Source organism: Theropithecus gelada, chromosome 10, assembly GCF_003255815.1.
Source record: "Theropithecus gelada isolate Dixy chromosome 10, Tgel_1.0, whole genome shotgun sequence".
In the NCBI taxonomy this organism is placed as follows: domain Eukaryota; kingdom Metazoa; phylum Chordata; class Mammalia; order Primates; family Cercopithecidae; genus Theropithecus; species Theropithecus gelada.
In genome coordinates this window covers 32,000,953-32,019,096 of record NC_037678.1, presented here as the reverse complement: position 1 = coordinate 32,019,096, position 18,144 = coordinate 32,000,953, and the positions used below count along the sequence as shown (strand labels likewise).

The 18,144-nt window shown below is 50.9% G+C and overlaps 1 protein-coding gene across 3 annotated transcripts in view; it reads left to right on the top strand.

Annotated features, from left to right (window-relative positions):
* Positions 1-9,911, top strand: part of GNB1L (G protein subunit beta 1 like) — a 70,914-nt gene extending 61,003 nt beyond the window's left edge. For all 3 annotated transcript variants that reach the window (XM_025399619.1, XM_025399621.1, XM_025399620.1), the window contains one exon: positions 9,382-9,911. In XM_025399619.1, the coding sequence (XP_025255404.1) occupies positions 9,382-9,633 (252 nt within the window). In that variant the 3' untranslated portion in view covers positions 9,634-9,911. The remainder of the gene's footprint in view (positions 1-9,381) is intronic.
* The last annotated feature ends 8,233 nt before the right edge of the window (positions 9,912-18,144 follow it).

Sequence of the window (18,144 nt, the reverse complement as noted above, 5' to 3'; positions counted from 1 at the left end):
TTTATTTTTTTTTTTTTTTGAGACGGAGTCTCGCTCTGTCACCCAGGCTGGAGTACAGTGGCCGGATCTCAGCTCACTGCAAGCTCCGCCTCCCGGGTTTACGGCATTCTCCTGCCTCAGCCTCCCGAGTAGCTGGGACTACAGGCGCCCGCCACCACACCCAGCTAATTTTTTGTATTTTTAGTAGAGACGGGGTTTCACCGTGTTAGCCCGGATGGTCTTGATCTCCTGACCTCGTGATCCGCCCGTCTCGGCCTCCCAAAGTGCTGGGATTACAGGCTTGAGCCACCGCGCCCGGCCTGTTGGCGTTTTCTTTTTTTTTTTTTTTTTGAGATGGAGTCTGGCTCTGTCACCCGGGCTGGAAACATTAAAACAACTAATATCCTCAGTCTGTCCCTGGATCTCAGGAAAAAGTCCTGAAATCACCACGAGCGCTCCCCACGTGTGACATATGCTCCGCCCACTCCGCTGGGCTGGGCCGGAACTGCCCAGGGCCACAGACTGACTTGGGTCTCCCTCTCCCACCACCTGCCTAGTGACAGGAGCCCCGGGCTCAGGAAGCTGGTGGGGAGCGTCCCCTCTTCTCCTGATGGATGGACACATTTGGGCGGTGGAGGTAGGGGGTTGTGAGTGACTGTAGGTTGGTCTTCGCCTGCACTATTACTGAGCAGTTATTTTCTCTGCCCGGGTTGTTTCCTTTGTGGACTAATTTAGGTTTCCTGATTTGGGGAATTTTTCTTTTCTTTTTTTTTTTTTTTGAGACGGAGTCTCGCTCTGTCGCCTGGGCTGGAGTGCCGGACTGGAGTGCAGTGGCCGGATCTCAGCTCACTGCAAGCTCCGCCTCCCGGGTTTATGCCATTCTCCTGCCTCAGCCTCCCGAGTAGCTGGGACTACAGGCTCCCGCCACCTCGCCCGGCTAGTTTTTTTTTTGTATTTTTTAGTAGAGATGGGGTTTCTCCGTGTTAGCCAGGATGTTCTCGATCTCCTGACCTCGTGATCCGCCCATCTCGGCCTCCCAAAGTGCTGGGATTACAGGCTTGAGCCACCGCGCCCGGCCAATTTGGGGAATTTTTCTAGGAATGTGTGGGCCTACAAATCCTCAAGGTTATATTCCTAGTGACCTTTTTTGGACTACTTGTGATGATTGTTTAAATTTCTGCCGCATTCAAAGCTCTGTCCCTGCTTTATTCCTGATCAGTCTTGTATGTGTTTGTCCTTGAGCATTTCTATCTTTCTGTTCATCATTTCTGTCCTTGCCATGCTCTCCCTCCATCCCATGTCCCCTGGGTTGCATCTGCTGCCCTGCTTGGGGTCAGGTGCACAGCCCGTTGGCACTCAGCCTTCCCTTGCCCGCCCCACATGGAGCCTGTTTCCACAGGTGACCACCCAGCTGGGCACCCTGGTGCAAGAAGACATTGTCTTCCTCCCCTCACTTCCAGGCAGACCCCATTTTTATTATTTTTTTTTCCATGTTCCTCATTTGACACAAAGACCCCATTTTTATTTGTTCTCTGGCTGCTGAGTTAATTAGAATGTTTTTATGGTTCTGAATGTTTGATTTTTTTCCCCCAGTTATTTTTTAGATTTCAATTTCTAACTTAATTAACATTGTGGTCTGGGAACAAGGTCTGAATGATATCAGTTCTTTGAAATGCAGGGCCGTCCAATTTTCATAAGCACTGCACATGTGCCAGGGAGGCGGTGCTGGTTGTCAGATGCCCCGCTGCACACGTGAGTGCCAGGCCCATGTGTCTATTGATTCTTAGGCCTTTAAGTCATCCTGCAGGGGACCAGGGTCCCCAGCAAGTGCAGAGAGGCCCGTCCAGTTCCCTTTTGCCGGGGGCCTGTCTGTGTTTGCTTTATGCACTTTGAAGCTGACCTAGGAATATGCCAGTTTAAAATGGTAATTCCCTAGTGAGTGAGGTCTTCTCTTCATTCCCCCTCATCATCTCTAGAGAGGACATTTGCCCCAAAGCCTATTTTTCCAACTAATTAATATGGCTCAATCCAGGTTTATTTTGGTCGCTACTTCCCTTTATAGCCTTATATTTTAATCATTTTACCTCCAACCTTCCTGGCCCTCCAGGTGTAGACACATCTCTTACGGAACCAGTTCTCACGTTGATAACTGCATTTCATGTGTGAGCGTTGCCCTGGGCATTCTTACATCTCAGGCCCTCCTTCTGGGAGCCAAAAAGTACATCCTTTAGGGATTCCTCGGGCAGGGGCTTCTTGGTGGCTGTGCTGGTGGCCTCGGAGTGCACGGGCCTGGATGCCGAGGGGCCGTTCTCTCAGCAGCAGCAGCAGCTGCTGGGTCTCGGATCTAGGTCCTGCCTCTTCCCTGGGCTGCTGAGAATTCAACTCCCAGCCTGGCCACCTTCCGTGTGGCTCAGTCCCATAAGCTTTGATTTATTGTGTCTTCATTTCAATTCAGTTCAGAATATTGTGATTTCCTCTTTGATCTGTTGTTTCCTTGGGGGGGTGTGTTAATTTCCAAATATTCGTTGATTTTGTAGCTATATCTTTAATCTAGCTTAATTCTGTTGTCAGTGAATGCACACAGTGCAATTGCAGTGTTTAGAAATTTATGGAGGCTTGGTTTTGGCCCAGCACATGGCGTGTGTCGGGGAGTGCACCACATGGACTTGAAAGGAGCGTGTGTTCCGCAGTTGTGGGGTGGAGCCTTCCGTCAGCCTGACCCAGGTCAGTGGACGTGGTTCCAGTCTTTAATATCCTTACCGATTTTTTGGTCTAGTTTTTTTTAACAGTTACACAGAGAAGGCTCTTAAAATCTTTAACTGTGATTGCACACATGCCTGTTTCTTTGTCTCTGCCAGTTTTGCTTCATGAGCTTTGAAGCTCTGGGGCTGAGTGCGGGTGTGTAGGCGCTGAGATGTCACCTCGTCTTGGTGCAGGGCCTTTTTCTCAACACAAAGTGTCCCTTGTCTCTTGTAATGCTCTTTGTCTTGAAGTTGGCTTTGTCTGATGCTAAACAGTAGCATCGACTTTCTTAGGTTTGCCCTTTGCATTTTCCTCCCTGCTTCTACTTTCAATCTGTCTTGACCTCTTGACATTTAAAAAGCATCTTTTTTTTTTTTTTTACTTTTTTATTTTTTTTTTTTGAGACGGAGTCTCACTCTGTCTCCCAGGCTGGAGTGCAGTGGCATGATCTCGGCTCACTGCAACCTCCGCCTCCCAGGTTCAAGTGATTCTCCTGCCTCAGCCTCTCGAGTAGCTGGGATTACAGGCTTGTGCCATCACGCCTGGCTAATTTTTGTATTTTTAGTAGTGAAGGGGTTTCACCATGTTGGCCAGGCTGGTCTCGATCTCTTGACCTCCTCGTGATCCGTCTGCCTCAGCCTCCCAATAAAAAGTATCTTTAGAAGACAGGTGTGTCTTGCTTTGTGATGCTTTCTGACAATCTCTGCCTTTTAACTGGTACGTTTAGTCTGTTTGCATTCACTGTAATTATTGACATGTCTGGGATTAAGTTTATTTATTTTTTTTTTTTTTTTATTTGAGACGGAGTCTTGCTCTGTCACCCAGGCTGGAGTGCAGTGGCCGGATCTCAGCTCACTGCAAGCTCCGCCTCCCGGGTTTTTACGCCATTCTCCTGTCTCAGCCTCCCGAGTAGCTGGGACTACAGGCGCCCGCCACCTCGCCCGGCTAGTTTTTTGTATATTTTTTAGTAGAGACGGGGTTTCACCGTGCTAGCCAGGATGGTCTCGATCTCCTGACCTCGTGATCCGCCCGTCTCGGCCTCCCAAAGTGCTGGGATTACAGGCTTGAGCCACCGCGCCCGGCCTAAGTTTAACATCTCTATACTTATTTTCCACTTCTCACTTCCATTTTTGACCACTTTTCCTCCTTCTCGACCTTCTTTTGTGGTAATCAAATATTTATTTTTTAGTATTCTGTTTTGTTTCCTCTATTGGCTTCTTAGCTAGACCTCTTGCCACTTTTGTTCCTAAGTGGTTGCACTTCAAGAGTGGGCACCCTTCTCAAAATCTCCTTAGAATCAGTGTTGTTCACATCCCGTCTCACAAACATGATGACCTTGTGCTGGTGCAATCCCTCCTACTCACCCTTTTAGTCTTTCCGTGACTGTTGTGATCTACATCTACACACATTCAAAACTGTACCTTACAATATTAATTTTCGTTTTCTTTGAGGCAAGGTCTTGCTCTGTCACCCAGACTGGGGTGCAGTGTTGCAATCACAGCTCACTGCACCCTCAAACTCCTGCCTCAGCCTCCCGAGTAGTTGGGACTACAGGCACGTACCACCATGCCTGGCTAAGTTTTTGTAGAGATAGGGTCTCACTGTGTTGCCCAGGCTGGCCTTGAACTCCTAGGTTTAAGCAATCCCACATGCTGGGATTACAGGTATGAGCCACTGCATCTGACCAGTTTTCCTTCAAATCATCAGTTAAAAAAAAAAAACTTACAAGAAATAAAAAACGTAACATGTTACATTTACTCACCCCTTTGCCATTTCTGCTGCTCATCCTATAGACCCAAGGAGCTTCTTACATTTTTTTGTAGTGCAATCCTGCTGGCAAAAAATTCTCTAGCTTTTATTTATCTAAAAAATGTCTTCATCACCCTCCTTTTTACAGAATCCTGGCTATGGAACTTGGGAATGATAGTTTTATTTTTCCTCGTGCCCTGTAAAGATGTTGTTCCTTGTTTCTGATGAGAACTCATGGTATCCTATCATTTCCATGCATGTAATATGTCTTGCACCATGGCCGCTTTCAAGATTTTTTTTTTTAATCTGTGGTTTTCAGCAGTTTGACTATCATGTGCCTAGACAGATTTTTTTTCTTGTCCTGATTGGGTTCTGTGAGCTTTTCATCTATATATTCGTGTTTCTCATTAAAATTGGGAAATATCCAGCCACTTTTTTCTTGACCATTTTCACTTTCTCCTCCTTCTGGGGCTTCTGTGAGTTACGCGGTTTGATAGCATCCCATGGCCCCCTGAGGCGCTGTTTGTTTTGGTTCAGTCATTTTTCTCCCTCCTCTTCAGATTGGGCAATGTCTGTTGATCTGTCTTCTAGTTCACTGACTTTAAAAATAAATATATTTCCAATCTGCTGTTAAGCCTATTTGATACATTTTTCATTTCAGTATTGAGCTTTCCAGTTCCATATTTTCTATTATGATTCTTTTTTATAATTTCCATTTCTCTGCTAATAGTTCCTATTTGCTCATTGAAGACAATTTTTTTGGTAATTATTTGAATACATTTTCCTTTCATTTTTTTTGAACACATTTAAGTAGTTTCTTTAAAGTCTTTATCTGATATGTTCAACATCTCTGCCATTTTGGGGTCAGTTTCTATTAACTGCTTTTTCCCCTTGACTATGGGTCATATATTCCTGCTTCTTAGCATGTCTAGTAATTTACTGTTTGTGTGCCAGACATGGTAAATGATACATGCTGAATCTCTGGGTTCTGTTATTTTGCTCAGAAGAGTGTTTGCTTTCATTCTGGTGTGCAGTTCAGTGACTGACTGTTCACCTTGAGCTTGTGCAGGCTTGGCTTTTGGCTTTGTTAGGGCAGGTCTGTGGAAAGTTCATTCCCAGGCTTGTTAAGTGGGGTGGAACTCAACTTCCAAACTCTGCCTCTCCTGCAGACCTTGTCAGGGCTTGGTTTCAAGTTTTGTTCTGGTAGATCTAGGGTAGGCCATACTCTAAGACAGAATCCTGTTCCTGAAGTGATGCCGTTCTGGTAGCTCAGCTGGTCTCAGGCTGTCACACAGTCTTTGCACTCAGGCTGACTGGACCCCCAGCAGTGTTGACCTCTTGAACCTGTTCTGTTTAACTCTGCAGCTCTGGTTAGCCCTGTGGAGTCCACCGTGAGCATGCGCAGTCCAGCCCTCACACAAGACTCATAGGGACCCCTCACACAGTCTTCAGCTCCCTCCGTTCCTTTGCCTTGCCCCATGGATTTCAGCCCTCTGACTGCTCTAGATTCTGATATTTGCCTCCTCAGCTTAATGTGACCACTATGTTCTGCGTGGACTTCATGCCGAGGGCATTGTCTCCAGGCAGAGAGCTGTGGGGGCATTTGGGAGGCCCACCTCATCAGCTCCCCTTCTCTGCCTAGTGTTTCCTGCCTGTAAACAGTTGCCTTGTGTATTTTGTCCACTTTTTATGGTTGTTTGCATCAAGAGGACTAGTCTGGTACCAGTTACTCAATTATAGCCACTTTCCTATTGTTCTTGCTTTATGGATGATATGTCAGTTTATTGGCTAAACAGATATTTACAGTTATTTTGGGGGGTGGGGGGCACAAGGTCTTGCTCTGTCACCCAGGCTGGAGTGCAGTGGTGTGATCATAGCTCACTGCAGCCTCAAACTCCTGGGTTAAGCAATCCTTCCACCTCAGCCTCCCAAGAAGCTGGGACTACAGGTGCATGCCAGCATGCATGGCTAATTAAAAAACTTTTTTGTAAAGACAGGATCTCTATATGTTGCCCAGGCTGGTCTTGAACTCCTGGGCTCGGGCAGTCCTCCTGCCTTGGCCTCCCAAAGTGCTGGGATTATATAGCTCTTCGCTGGGAATTGTACTCTTTATCACTGTTAAGTATTTTATATAACCTTACCTAATGCTTTGGCCCTAAATTCAAATATTCCTGTTATTCAGATTACCCTGTTCTTCTTGTTTGCATTTTCCCAGTATATCTTTGCCAAGAGTTCCTTTGGAATCTCCCTTGTACATAGCACAGATTTGGATTTCACTTTGAAATTCAATCATAAACCTAGACTCAAATGATCCTCCAACCTCAGCCTCCCAAGTAGCTGGGACTACACAACCATGCCTGGCTAATTTGTAATGTTTTTAAAAGACAGGGTCTCACTCTGTTGCCCAGGCTGGAGTGCAGTGGTGTGATCTTAGCTTATGACAGCCTCAAACTCCCAGGCTCAAGCAATCCTCCTGTCTTTGCCTCCCAAGTAGCTGGGATTACAAGCATGAGCCACCACACTCAGCCTGTTGAGTATATTTAGATCTTTTTTTAACTTTATGCAGATATACAAGGGAAATACTAGGAAACAAAGGCACCTACAGTGAGGTGGGATAGGAGAAGGAAATGATGCTATTTTTGTCATTACTTATGGTTGGGGAGCTCAGATAATCTCTCGGGGATGAGGTTGACTATTATATCTTTGGCCCCTAAGGACAAAAACTGAGCTAAATCAGTGAACTTAACAACCATCCTATCTCTCTTAGTGCCTCCCATATTTCTGTGAGTTATATAACCGGGTTCACAGCCATAATCCCCATATTGTCTTAGAGCTAATCCTATAGGCAAGTGGGTCCAGTGCTCCCTGCCAGACCATTTGCAGCAGTTCTCCAGTTATCTCTTATGAGACTGGAGTTAATCTCCTAGTCCTTCAAGAACAGCTTATGGCTGCAGGATTCTCTGAGTTCTTACATGTTCAGAAATGTTGGTCTGTTGTTTTTATAGTTGAGCGACAGTTTGGCTGGATATAAAATGCTTGGACCTTGCTTTCCTTCTCAGCCTTTGCAGGCATCACCCCATCATCCCTTGGCACCCATGTGGCTGTGGAACATTCTGAGGACGGCCTAAACGGCACCCTCATCATCAACACGGTCTTTTTGTTTGGCCATCGAAAGTTTTTTAGCTATGAAGTCCAATAACTTTATTAGAGCGTATCTTTTTTTTTTTTTTTTTTTTTTTTTGAGACAGGGTCTCACTCTGTTGCCCAGACAGGAGTGCAGTGGCAGTGATCTCAGCTCACTGCAGCCTCCATCTCCTGGGCTCAGCTGATTCTCCTGCCTCAATCTCCTGAGTAGCTGGGATTACAGGCACATGCCACCACCTCCAGCTAATTTTTAAAAAAATTCTTATAGAGATGGAGGTCATGCTGTTTTACTCAGGCTGGTCTCAAACTCTTGGACTCAAGCAATCCTCCCACCTCAGCCTCCCAAACTGCCGGGATTACAGGCATGAGCCACCACGCCCAGCCCATTCTGCCCACTCTCCATCATTCCTGCCCTTTGTGTCCCTGGCTGTCCTGTTAAGAGTCGCTGCTGCTGCTGATTCTCCTTCATTGCTTTGAGTTTTCTTCCAGTTCTCCCCTGAGCTCTGCCAGGTCAGCTTTCCTCCTCCGTGTTCTTCTGCTTTGGGTTCTTGTTTTACAGACGGGACGCAGAGCCAGAGCTTAATTCATGAAGTTTTCTTTTGTTAATTTATGACAGCATTGCTTGGTGACACTTTCCATTGGCCTCTGCTGAATGTTGCCATTGTTTTTTCCTGTTTCTTCTTCCTTTTTCCTTGTGCTGTCTTTGCAGAGATGTGTGATTGGCAACTGAGGGCAGCGTGGCCCCCATCGGGAGGCCCTTAGAGAAGAGGGTGCTGACGGAAAGCTCACAGTGCATGGGGCTGGTGTGGCAGGAAGTGGTCCTTGTTTCTTGTCATCATGGTGGCAAAGTGCCTCTATCATTCAGTGTGTGGGCACAGAGGTGCCAAACTTCCTGCAGCACATGGGACAGCCCTGTGGAACCAAGAAGTGCTGTGGCCACAGAGGCAGCGCTAATCCCCCAACTCCCCAGCTCCCTGCTTGTTGCAGGCGAAGAATGTCAGGGAGGGGCCGGGGCAGGAGGCTTCCTGCGCACCCAGCGCCGAGTGTGGGACGCTCGGCCCAGGAAGAGGCCAGCGCCCCGACAGCCCCGTGCACATAGGATCTGCCTGTGTGGCTCTGGGTCTTGTGCAGTGCCCCACCCCCTCTCAGAACCCAGCCGGGCAAGGGGCACTGTGTGGTTCCTGCCGCCTCCAGGGCGTCTCCCCTTGTCCCCGCCTCATCCTGCCAACCCCCCACTGGGTCTCGCTCTTGGCAGCGCTCCCAGCCCTGTTGAGCTTGGGGGTTCACATACCTCATGGTTTTGCTGAAGATGGAGTTTGTATTTCTCATCCTCACCAGCTTTGGGGTGGTTGTGAGGTTCTCTTGGGAGAAGTGCCAGCGTTCTGCTGCCGTCAAGCCCAGGACGTGGCCTCTCACTAGGCACTAGGGTGCAGTGTCTTCCCCGAGGTGAGGGGCCCCAGGATCCAGCCCCTCTCCTACAGCTGGGACATCCCTGTCTCTCTGCTGCTCTCTGACTGGGGAAGGAGTCGGTCAGAGCTGGTGCAAGGAGCAGCAGGGCAGGGCCGAAGACCAGTCTGAGGGGAGGACTGGAGTCCCCCATCGTGGTCTTAGGAAGAGTAGGAGGTCAGCTGTGCGGGAGCGTGTGCCCCTCACGTCCCAGGCCTGTGGGCCTGCGTCTCTCCTGGTTCCAGCTGCAGGTGGGGCGCCGGGGACAGCACTGACTCACGGGCTTAAGCAGTGGCCTAACGCCTCTCCTCACTCTCACAGGTGCGTGGGACTCATGAACTCACCAATCCCGGGATCGCCGAGATCACCATCCGGCCAGACCGCAAGATCCTGGCCACCGCAGGCTGGGACCACCGCATCCGCGTGTTCCACTGGCGGACGATGCAGCCGCTGGCCGTGCTGGCTTTCCACAGTGCTGCCGTCCAGTGCGTGGCCTTCGCCGCCGATGGCTTGTTGGCCGCGGGCTCCAAGGATCAGCGGATCAGCCTCTGGTCGCTCTACCCACGCGCGTGACTCACCCACTCCCCTCCCGGGAGACAAGGAGGGCGGGCAGGGAGGTGGGCATCGGGCCCCAGCCTTGACCTGAAACCTCAAGGGCCTCTGAGGACCAGCAAATCATGGCCCAAGGACCACGAGGTTGGTGTTTCCTTTTGTGGAGTGTGTCATCACAGGACGGTGACTCTGGGGGCCAGCCAGAGTCCTGGCTGTCCAAGGCCTACAGGAGATGTTGGCTTGGGCCTGCTGTGTTGCCAGCTGAGGGTATTTTATAATAAATTTCCATTGCCAAGTTGCAGGCTTGAGGTGGGAGCTCCCTGAGGAGGCCCTGGTCCCGCACTTAGCATCAGTGCCCTCAGACCCCCACCAGGCAGGATGCTCAGCCCCACCCTCACCCATTGTTGAATGGGCCACCCCAAGTGTGGGTTTCCTGGGCCAGGCCTCTGGAGATGATAGGCCCCAACCCCAGCTGCCTGTCGATGTCCACGTGACCCCTCGCCCTGAGGAAGCCAGGAGCTCCCAACACATAGGTTGAGGCCAGGATCAGGATCAGGAAGTAACTGAACTCCCTAAAGAGTGAAGCTGATGCAGAGAAAGATGCCTGTGAGGGATGGCAAGGGGGGCTTGCAGTGCACAGGGCCAGGCCAAGGGATGGCAAGGGGGGCTTGCAGCGCACGGGGCCAGGCCAGATGTGGGATCCAGGAGCGCATGCCTGCCCAGAGAGGGTGCAGTGGGGAAGGCACGCAGGGTGCGCCTCCAGGTGAGTGCTGGGCAGAAGGCACGAGAGCAGCGAGGGAGTGACAAGCACTGCCTCACAGCGGCCAAGGGCACAGTCACAGCTGCAGCTGCACACAGGGTGGCCCCCAGGGCACAACACAGCAAGAACAGGACTTAGCAGCCAGAGCCTCACGCTGCAGGCAGCCAGGCCCAGCCTGGCTGGTCGTCTCCTCCTAAACGCGGGTGTTGATTAGGAAAGAACCATGACCCTGAATATTGGAGTGGGGCCCATGAGCAGATCCAGAGAAGCCGGGACCACAAACGCCTGCGTCTGCCCTGATTGCCGGAAGAGCTCCTCTAGCTGAAGGCCCAGGGCAGTTGCCCTGCAAGGCCTTGCCAATGCTCCTTGGGACCCCCACCGAGGCTTCTAGTCCTAGAACTAGACTAGAGTCCAGCAGGCCCCCAGGGTGAGGTACAGAGGGTGACCCTGAGAGGGGCGCCAACCTCCTGCAGGACCACGTGGCATTTCCAGGTTTCCAGGCAGAAATCTGGAGAACATGTGTGGGACGGATCGGAAGGGTGTGGGATCCAGGTGGCCAGGGCATGGGTGGATTAGGGGAGTTCCTGGAACAGACCTGCTAAACGGAGGGCTGGACTGGGCGCTGCAGCTTGGGGCCAGGAAGGCTCCGGCACCGGGTTGGGAGTGGGGGGCTGGATTACAGCCTGAGGGCGGCTGCACTGGGTTAAGTGGATGTGGCCAGCCGCCATGGGGTACGGTCGAGGAGGGCTTCCAAGGCCTGGGGATGGGGGTGTTGGATTTGTCAGTGAGACCTTGGCACCCACTGCAGGGGGTCCCAAGACCGTGCCTCCCAACCCCACTGTGAGGAACATGGTTGCTGGGGGGCCCGGAGTCCTTGAGGGGTCCTGTGACCACTCTTCTCTGTTGGTTCCACCAAACGGGAATGTCAGTGCTGGCTGGGAAAGCAGCCCCTGGCCCAACCTTGGAGACCGCCCGACTTGGGCACTGACCTGGCCCCACTGGACAAGGGTGGCCACCAGGTGCCAGGACCTTTGGAGAGGGGGGCCCTGCTGCTTCTCCTTGAGTGTCCCGTAGCCAGCCACCGGGATGCGTGGGGCACTCCGGGAGGGATTTTCACATCACTGAGGTGTCAGGGAAGGGAAGGGTCCTGGGTTTAGGCTGCAGTGACTGCAGGTGCTGAGGGAGCTGCACCCTGGGCACTCATCATAGGCTGTCACGGTGAGGGAAGGTGTCAGGTTCTGACATCCCCACGACAGCGGCAGGGTAGGTGGAGTGGGAGTTGGCCTTGAAGTCTCCCTGCATGCCCTTGACAGCCTTGCCAAAGCCATGCCACTGGGCACATCTGCCCCACCTCAGCTCCCACCCTGAGGGTTCTGGGCCTCTGCCCCTTCCCCTTTTTATGTCCCTGTTATCTTTGGCATCATCACTATAGTTACAAAACTCCCTAGGTCCCACAGCCACAAGGCGTGCATCCCACATGAGGGCCCAGGTGTGCGCGCCAGCATGAGGTTGGCGAGTGGCGCTGCCTGCCGGCGTCTTACCTACAGGCCATGAAGAGCTGTGGGCAGGGATGTACAGACCTTGAGTCGACCCCTGGCCCTTGTGTGTTCAGTCAAAGGCACAAGCAGGGCAGATGGCAGGCAGCTGCCCCCTAACCTGGCCCTGAGCTGCGTGCCCCAGGCCACGTGGCGTTGAGCAGTGTCCAGGCACATCTTGTTCCGAATCTCAGTGTGCAGGGGTGGAGTCAGGGGACAGCATGAGTCCTGCATGCCTGACACAGCCCTCACCCCTCCAGTGCACAAAAGGGCCAGGTGCCCGCATCTGGGTGGCTAGGCAGACAGGGCCCCCCTTGCCAGGCAGATCCAGCTTCTGAGGCCTTATAAACGTCCTGTGGAGGGCGGGCCCAAGACTTTCATTCACCTGGCTAAGCTGCCTGGGAGAGCAGCAGAACCACTGCTGGGGTCCGAGCTGGCCAAGAGCAGTGCGGCCCTCCTGGTCCTGTTCCTCTCTTGAGCTGCTCTGCAGCGTCTACAGCAGGGCCATGTGGCTCTGGACAGGCTGGCCTTTGTGTCAACAGAACCTGGGTCGTGATGAATCACCATGCGTCTGACTAGCCTCAAAACCCCCACAACAGAAGAAGAAACAGGGTCCCAGTTCCAGACATCCAGCTTGGAAAAGATGTACTTGGACATTGGTGATATCTTCCTAGCAAACAGCCGCTTCCTGTAGGCTGGCAGGAATGCCACCAGAGCCGGCAGTGAAGACATTTAGTGGGGAGGAGGGGTGGCCCGGAGGCAGCGCCCGAGGGTCAGCATGCAGCTCCTGGGAAGAACCTGGGAGGTGACTCCTGGCAGCATGGCTGGTCGCTGCCATCACGCCCCCAGCCAACCCACCAACTGAGAGAGGCAGCCTTTGTTCATCGGCCCTTCCTCGTCTTCCTCCATAATGCTCCTGGGTAGCAGTGAGGTCTCTCAAGCCAGAGAGAACTTGTGTTTGAAAATAACAGTGGACATGTCTTGCCATTTTTGGTGCCGACTCAGGTAGGTGTGTGCTACCATCCTGTGTTTTTCGGAATTTTTTTTTTTTTTTTTAGTCAGAGTCTCTGTCCCCCAGGCACAATCTTGGCTCAATCTTGGCAATGGCACAATCTTGGCTCACTGCAACCTCCGATTCCCGGGTTCAAGTGATTCTCCTGCCTCAGCCTCCCGAGGAGCTCAGGGTCACCTACATAGTTGCACACCACCATGCCCGGCTAATTTTTTATTTTTTTCTAGAGAAGGAGTCTCGCTATGTTGCCCAGGCTGGTCTCGAACTCCTGGGCTCAAGCGATTAATCCTCCCACCTCAGCCTACTTTCAAAGCACTAGAATTACAGGACTGAGCCACTGTGCCCGGCCCACCATCCTGTTCTTATTGGAAGACTTTCCATGTGTCGAGGCGTGGGCACAATGCAGCTGGTCCTCTGCTCAGGGCCCCGCAAGGCTGTGTCAGGGTGGCAGCAGGGCTGGGGTCCTTTTCTGTTCAAATCCAGATTCTTGTGGCTGTGAGCCCCAGCCCTGGGCACTGTCCGCATGGTGGTGTCTTCACAGCCAGCAGGGGTGGCCTTGGGGTGTTCCGTGGAGTAACTTTCATGACCCAGAGTGGGATCCTGAGTGGCTGGAGCCGCGTGCTCCAGCATCCCCAGCCACTGCCTCTGGTACAGGTGGAGTGAGCCCCTCTGATTACCAGGAGCTATCAGAGGGGCAGCAGGTCTCACTCCACTGGCCGGCAGGCAGCTGTGTGCAGGGACACGGGCCCTGGCACGTCTGCCTGGTGAGGCCCTGCCTCCTGCCTCCAGTGCCAAGGGGCCTCCCCTCTTGATGGTGGGTGCCACCATGTGACCTCTGTGCAGCCCCAGTTTATGAGGTAGGTTCGGCCAGCACCCCATTCACAGGCGGGCAGCACTCACCCAGCAATGCGCCGCCAACAGGGTCCCTCTTGGACAAGCAGCTGTGCCTAGAGCCTTTTCCTTCCTCCCTGCGTGTTACTGGCAGGCTAACAGACAGCCCCGGCTCTGGGACCAGGAGAACCTGCCTCTGCCTCTGGCAGCGGGCGTCCCTGCAGGCAGATTGGGCTCAGCACGTAGACACTGAGGGGTCAGCCGATGCCGGGAGATGATCCCAGGAAGGGCTCCAGAGTACAGCCCAGGACCCGCCGCCGCTGCTGGGCGCTCCGTGTTGACGTGCTGTGCGTGTCTCCACTCCCCAGGCAATGATGTTCAATCAGGTGTTTCCCACCTGTGTCTCTGCCAAGAAGTCACAGAACACCCTCTGCACAAAAGCACTGTTTGCACAAAGAAAAACAACCCTCCGGGGGTTCTTCAGAAACGCTTATACTCAATTAGCTAGAACTTCATGCGAAATCCCAGCGTGGAAGACAACAAGCCGGCACCGGTGAAAACTTTGCCGTGCACCTGCCCTCTACCAAGCCGCCAGCCCCGCCAGCCCCACCAGCCCTGTGGTCCTAGGCGGACACAGCTGCTGCAAGATCCCCCAGGCCTGCCTCTCCTCAGGGTCTCAACCTCTACGCCAGATTTGCCAGCAATCCCCCTTCCCACCTTGTGGGTGGAGGGTCCCTGAGACCCCCTGTCACTCTGTCAGCTTCCCCAGGTCAGCAAGGTGTGGCTTGGCCCCCACGCATCAGCTTTTATGGGAGACCCATTAGGAGCTGGACAAGAGAGACAGAGGGGAGGCCAGGCAGCCACTGCTGAGTGGGACGGGTAGCCCAGCCCATGAGGCTGGCCAACTCTACGGGGGAGGTCCCACAGCACTGGCCAGGAAGTCCACATAGGAAAGCATCAAGTGAGGGATGAAGCCACGGACGATGGGGACGACGGCCACAGGGTGTGCTAAGCCGAGGAAATTAGTAGGAGGTGCTCAGCCTGTTATTTGTTTTGTTTTGTTTTGTTTTTTGGTTTTGTTTTGTTTTAAGAGACCAGGGACAGTGGGGGTCTCACTCTGTCACCCAGGCTGGAGTGCAGTGGCATGATCATAGCTTACTGCAGCCTCCAACTAATAGGCTCAAAGAGAAATCATTAAAGCTGACTACAGGATAACATTGTAAGGAAGCACTGCATATGTTCTTTTGCTTTATTCTGTTCTTGAAAACGGAATAAAATGAGACTTGCCTCAGCCTCCCGAGTACCTCAAGCTTCCACCATCCAGCTGTGCAGGTGGCCTGGGAACAGCAGCACATCTGTCTTCTGCCACCTCTTGCACGCACACTTGACCTCCTGACTCGGATTCTGAAACCTGTAAAATGTGCGGTGTTGAGAAATCGAGTTCATCCTGGTGCCATTATCTCTTGCTACATTAATAAACCACCTCAAACAGAGCAGCATAACAGCCATGCTGTGCACGTGGGCTCTGTGGGTCGGGAATTTGGGAGAGGCTGGGCTGAGCGGTTTGTCTACTCCATGGGGTGATGGCCAGGGCTGGAGGATCCGCTTCCACCACAGCCTCTTCACTCAAGTGCTTGGAGCCTTGGCTCCATTCAGGGGCTGGGCACAGTGGGGACCATCAACCTGAGCGCCTTCAAGTGTCCTTACAGTGTAGTGGTCTCAGGGACTCAGACTTCTTACTTGGGAGCTTCAAGAGCACATCCAGCAAGCCAGGCTGGAGCCCAGAGCCTTCTGTGACCAGCCCTGGAGTCAAGGAGAAGGGACACAGATCCCCACACTGGGTGGAGGAAGGTCAAAGTGTTTGTGGCCTTTATCAAATAAGGCTTGTCCTTGTTTCTCTTTGTGTAGCAAGAAAGAGTGAACACAGACAGCTGAGGCCCCAGTAACATCGGCCTCACACACCATCAGTAGGTGGGAAAAGTCCAGTGTGCACCCACTCAGTTTGCAAAGCCACAGGAAGCCTGCCCAGGACCACCCTGTCACTCAGCCCTGCGGGTGTGATAAGACACTGACAAGGAAGGTTAGTCCTTCCTTGTCCCAACACACCAGGCAATATCTCCAAATGAAAGGACAATGCAATGGGCTCTCCCATCCGTGAAACCCAAAGAATCGCTCATCTCGGGAAGAGATGCCAAAGTGTCACAAACTGAAAGCAAATACAAAAGATGGGCTAAGAGTTCCTCAACGTAACAGAAGGTTTTGTTATCAAAAGACACTCAGCATTAAAAATAATAAAATACTTAAGAATTAGCTTAACCAGGGAGGTGAAAGACTTGTACACTGAAATCTGTAAAACACTGCTGAAAGAAATTAAAACATAAATAAATGGATATACATCCCATGTTCATGGATTGGAAAACTTAATATTGTTAAGATATGCATAGTACCCAAAGGAATCTACAGATTCAACGCATTCCCTTCAAAAATCCCAATGACATTTTTTGTGGAAATAGAAAAAGCCATTCTGAAATTCATATGGACTCTCAAGGACCCCCTAATAGCTAAAACAATCTTAAAATGAATAAAGTTGGAGGATTCATACTTCCTGGTTTCAAAACTTATTACAAAGCTATAGTAATCAAAACAGTGTAGTACTGGCATAAAGGCAGATGTAAAGACCAATGTAATAGAATAGACAGCCTAGAAATAAACCATCATGTATATGATCCAGTGATATTTTTCTTAATTAGAAACAGGGTCTCACTGTGTTGCCCAGTTTGGTCTTGAACTCCTGGCCTCAAGCAGTTCTCCCACCTCTGCCTCCCAAGTAGCTGGGACTATGGATACATGCCACTGCACCTGGCTAGCCAAATGATTTTATTTTATTTTATTTTTTATTTTATTTATTTATTTATTTTGAGACAGAGTCTCGCTCTGTTGCCCAGGCTGGAGTGCAGTGGTGCAATCTCGGCTCACTGCAAGCTCTGCCTCCCAGGTTCACGCCATTCTCCTGCCTCAGCCTCCCGAGTAGCTGGGACTACAGGCGCCCGCCACCACGCCTGGCTAATTTTTGTGTGTTTTTAGTAGAGATAGGGTTTCACCATGTTAGCCAGGATGGTCTCGATCTCCTGACCTCGTGATCCGCCTGCCTGGGCCTCCCAAAGTGCTGGGATTACAGGCGTGAGCCACTGTGCCTGGCCCCAAATGATTTTTAATATGGTGACCATTCAATGGGGGAAAAGACTGTTTTTTTAACAAATGATGTTGGGAAAACTGGATTTACACGTGCAAAAGAGTGAAGTTTGATCCTCCACCTCATACCCTATAAACTCACAATAGAGCTAAATTAAGACCTAAAACCATAAAACCCTTAGAAGAAAACATAGGCCAAAAGCTTCATGACATTGGATTTAGCAATAAATTCTTGGATATGGCACCAAAGGCGCATGTCACAAAAGAAAAAAAATAGACAAACTGGGCTTCATGAAAATTTAAAAGTCATATGCATCAAAAGACACCATCAACAGAGTAAAAAAGCAGCCTACAGAGAAAATCTTTCAAACCATATATCTGATAAGGGATTAATATCCACAATATATAGGGAACTCCTAAAACTCAACAACAACAAAAAAGCTGATTCAAAAATGGGCCATCCTGGGTGCTGTGGTATGTACCCAGCTATTCAGGAGGCTGAGGCAAAAGGATCACTTAATACAGGAGTTGGAGTCCAGCCTGGACAACATAGTGATACCCTGTCTCTAAAAATTAAAAATTAAAAGAAAATAGACAAATAAGTAGACATTTCTCCAAAGAAGATGTATGAGTAGCCAGCAGGCACAGCATCACCATTCATTAGGGAAATGCGAGTCAGAATTATAATGAGATAGATACTGCCTTACACCCATGAGGATGGGTACACCAAAAATAAAAACAAAACAGAAAACAAATGTGTGGAGAAATCTGAACCTTTGTGCACGGTTGGTGGGAATGTAAAAATGGAGTAGCAACTATGGAAAACAGTGTGGTCATTTCTCAAAATCTTAGACATAGAATGACCATATGAGCCAGCAGTTCCTCTTGTGACAGAACACCCAAGAGAACCGAAAGCAGCGCTGCAAAGATATTTCTATACCCACGTTCATAGCAGCATTACTCACAGCAGTCAACAGGTGGGAGCAACCCAAGTGTCCACTGACAGATGAATGAATCAACAAAATGCGGTACAGACATACAACAGAATAGTGTTCCGCCTTATAAAGGGAAGGAGTTCCGACACAGGCTACAACATGGATGAACCTTGAGGTCCTCACACTCAGTGAACTAAGCCAGCCACAAAAAGACAAATGCTGTGTGATTCCACTTACATGAGGGGCCTAGAGTAGTCAGATTCATAG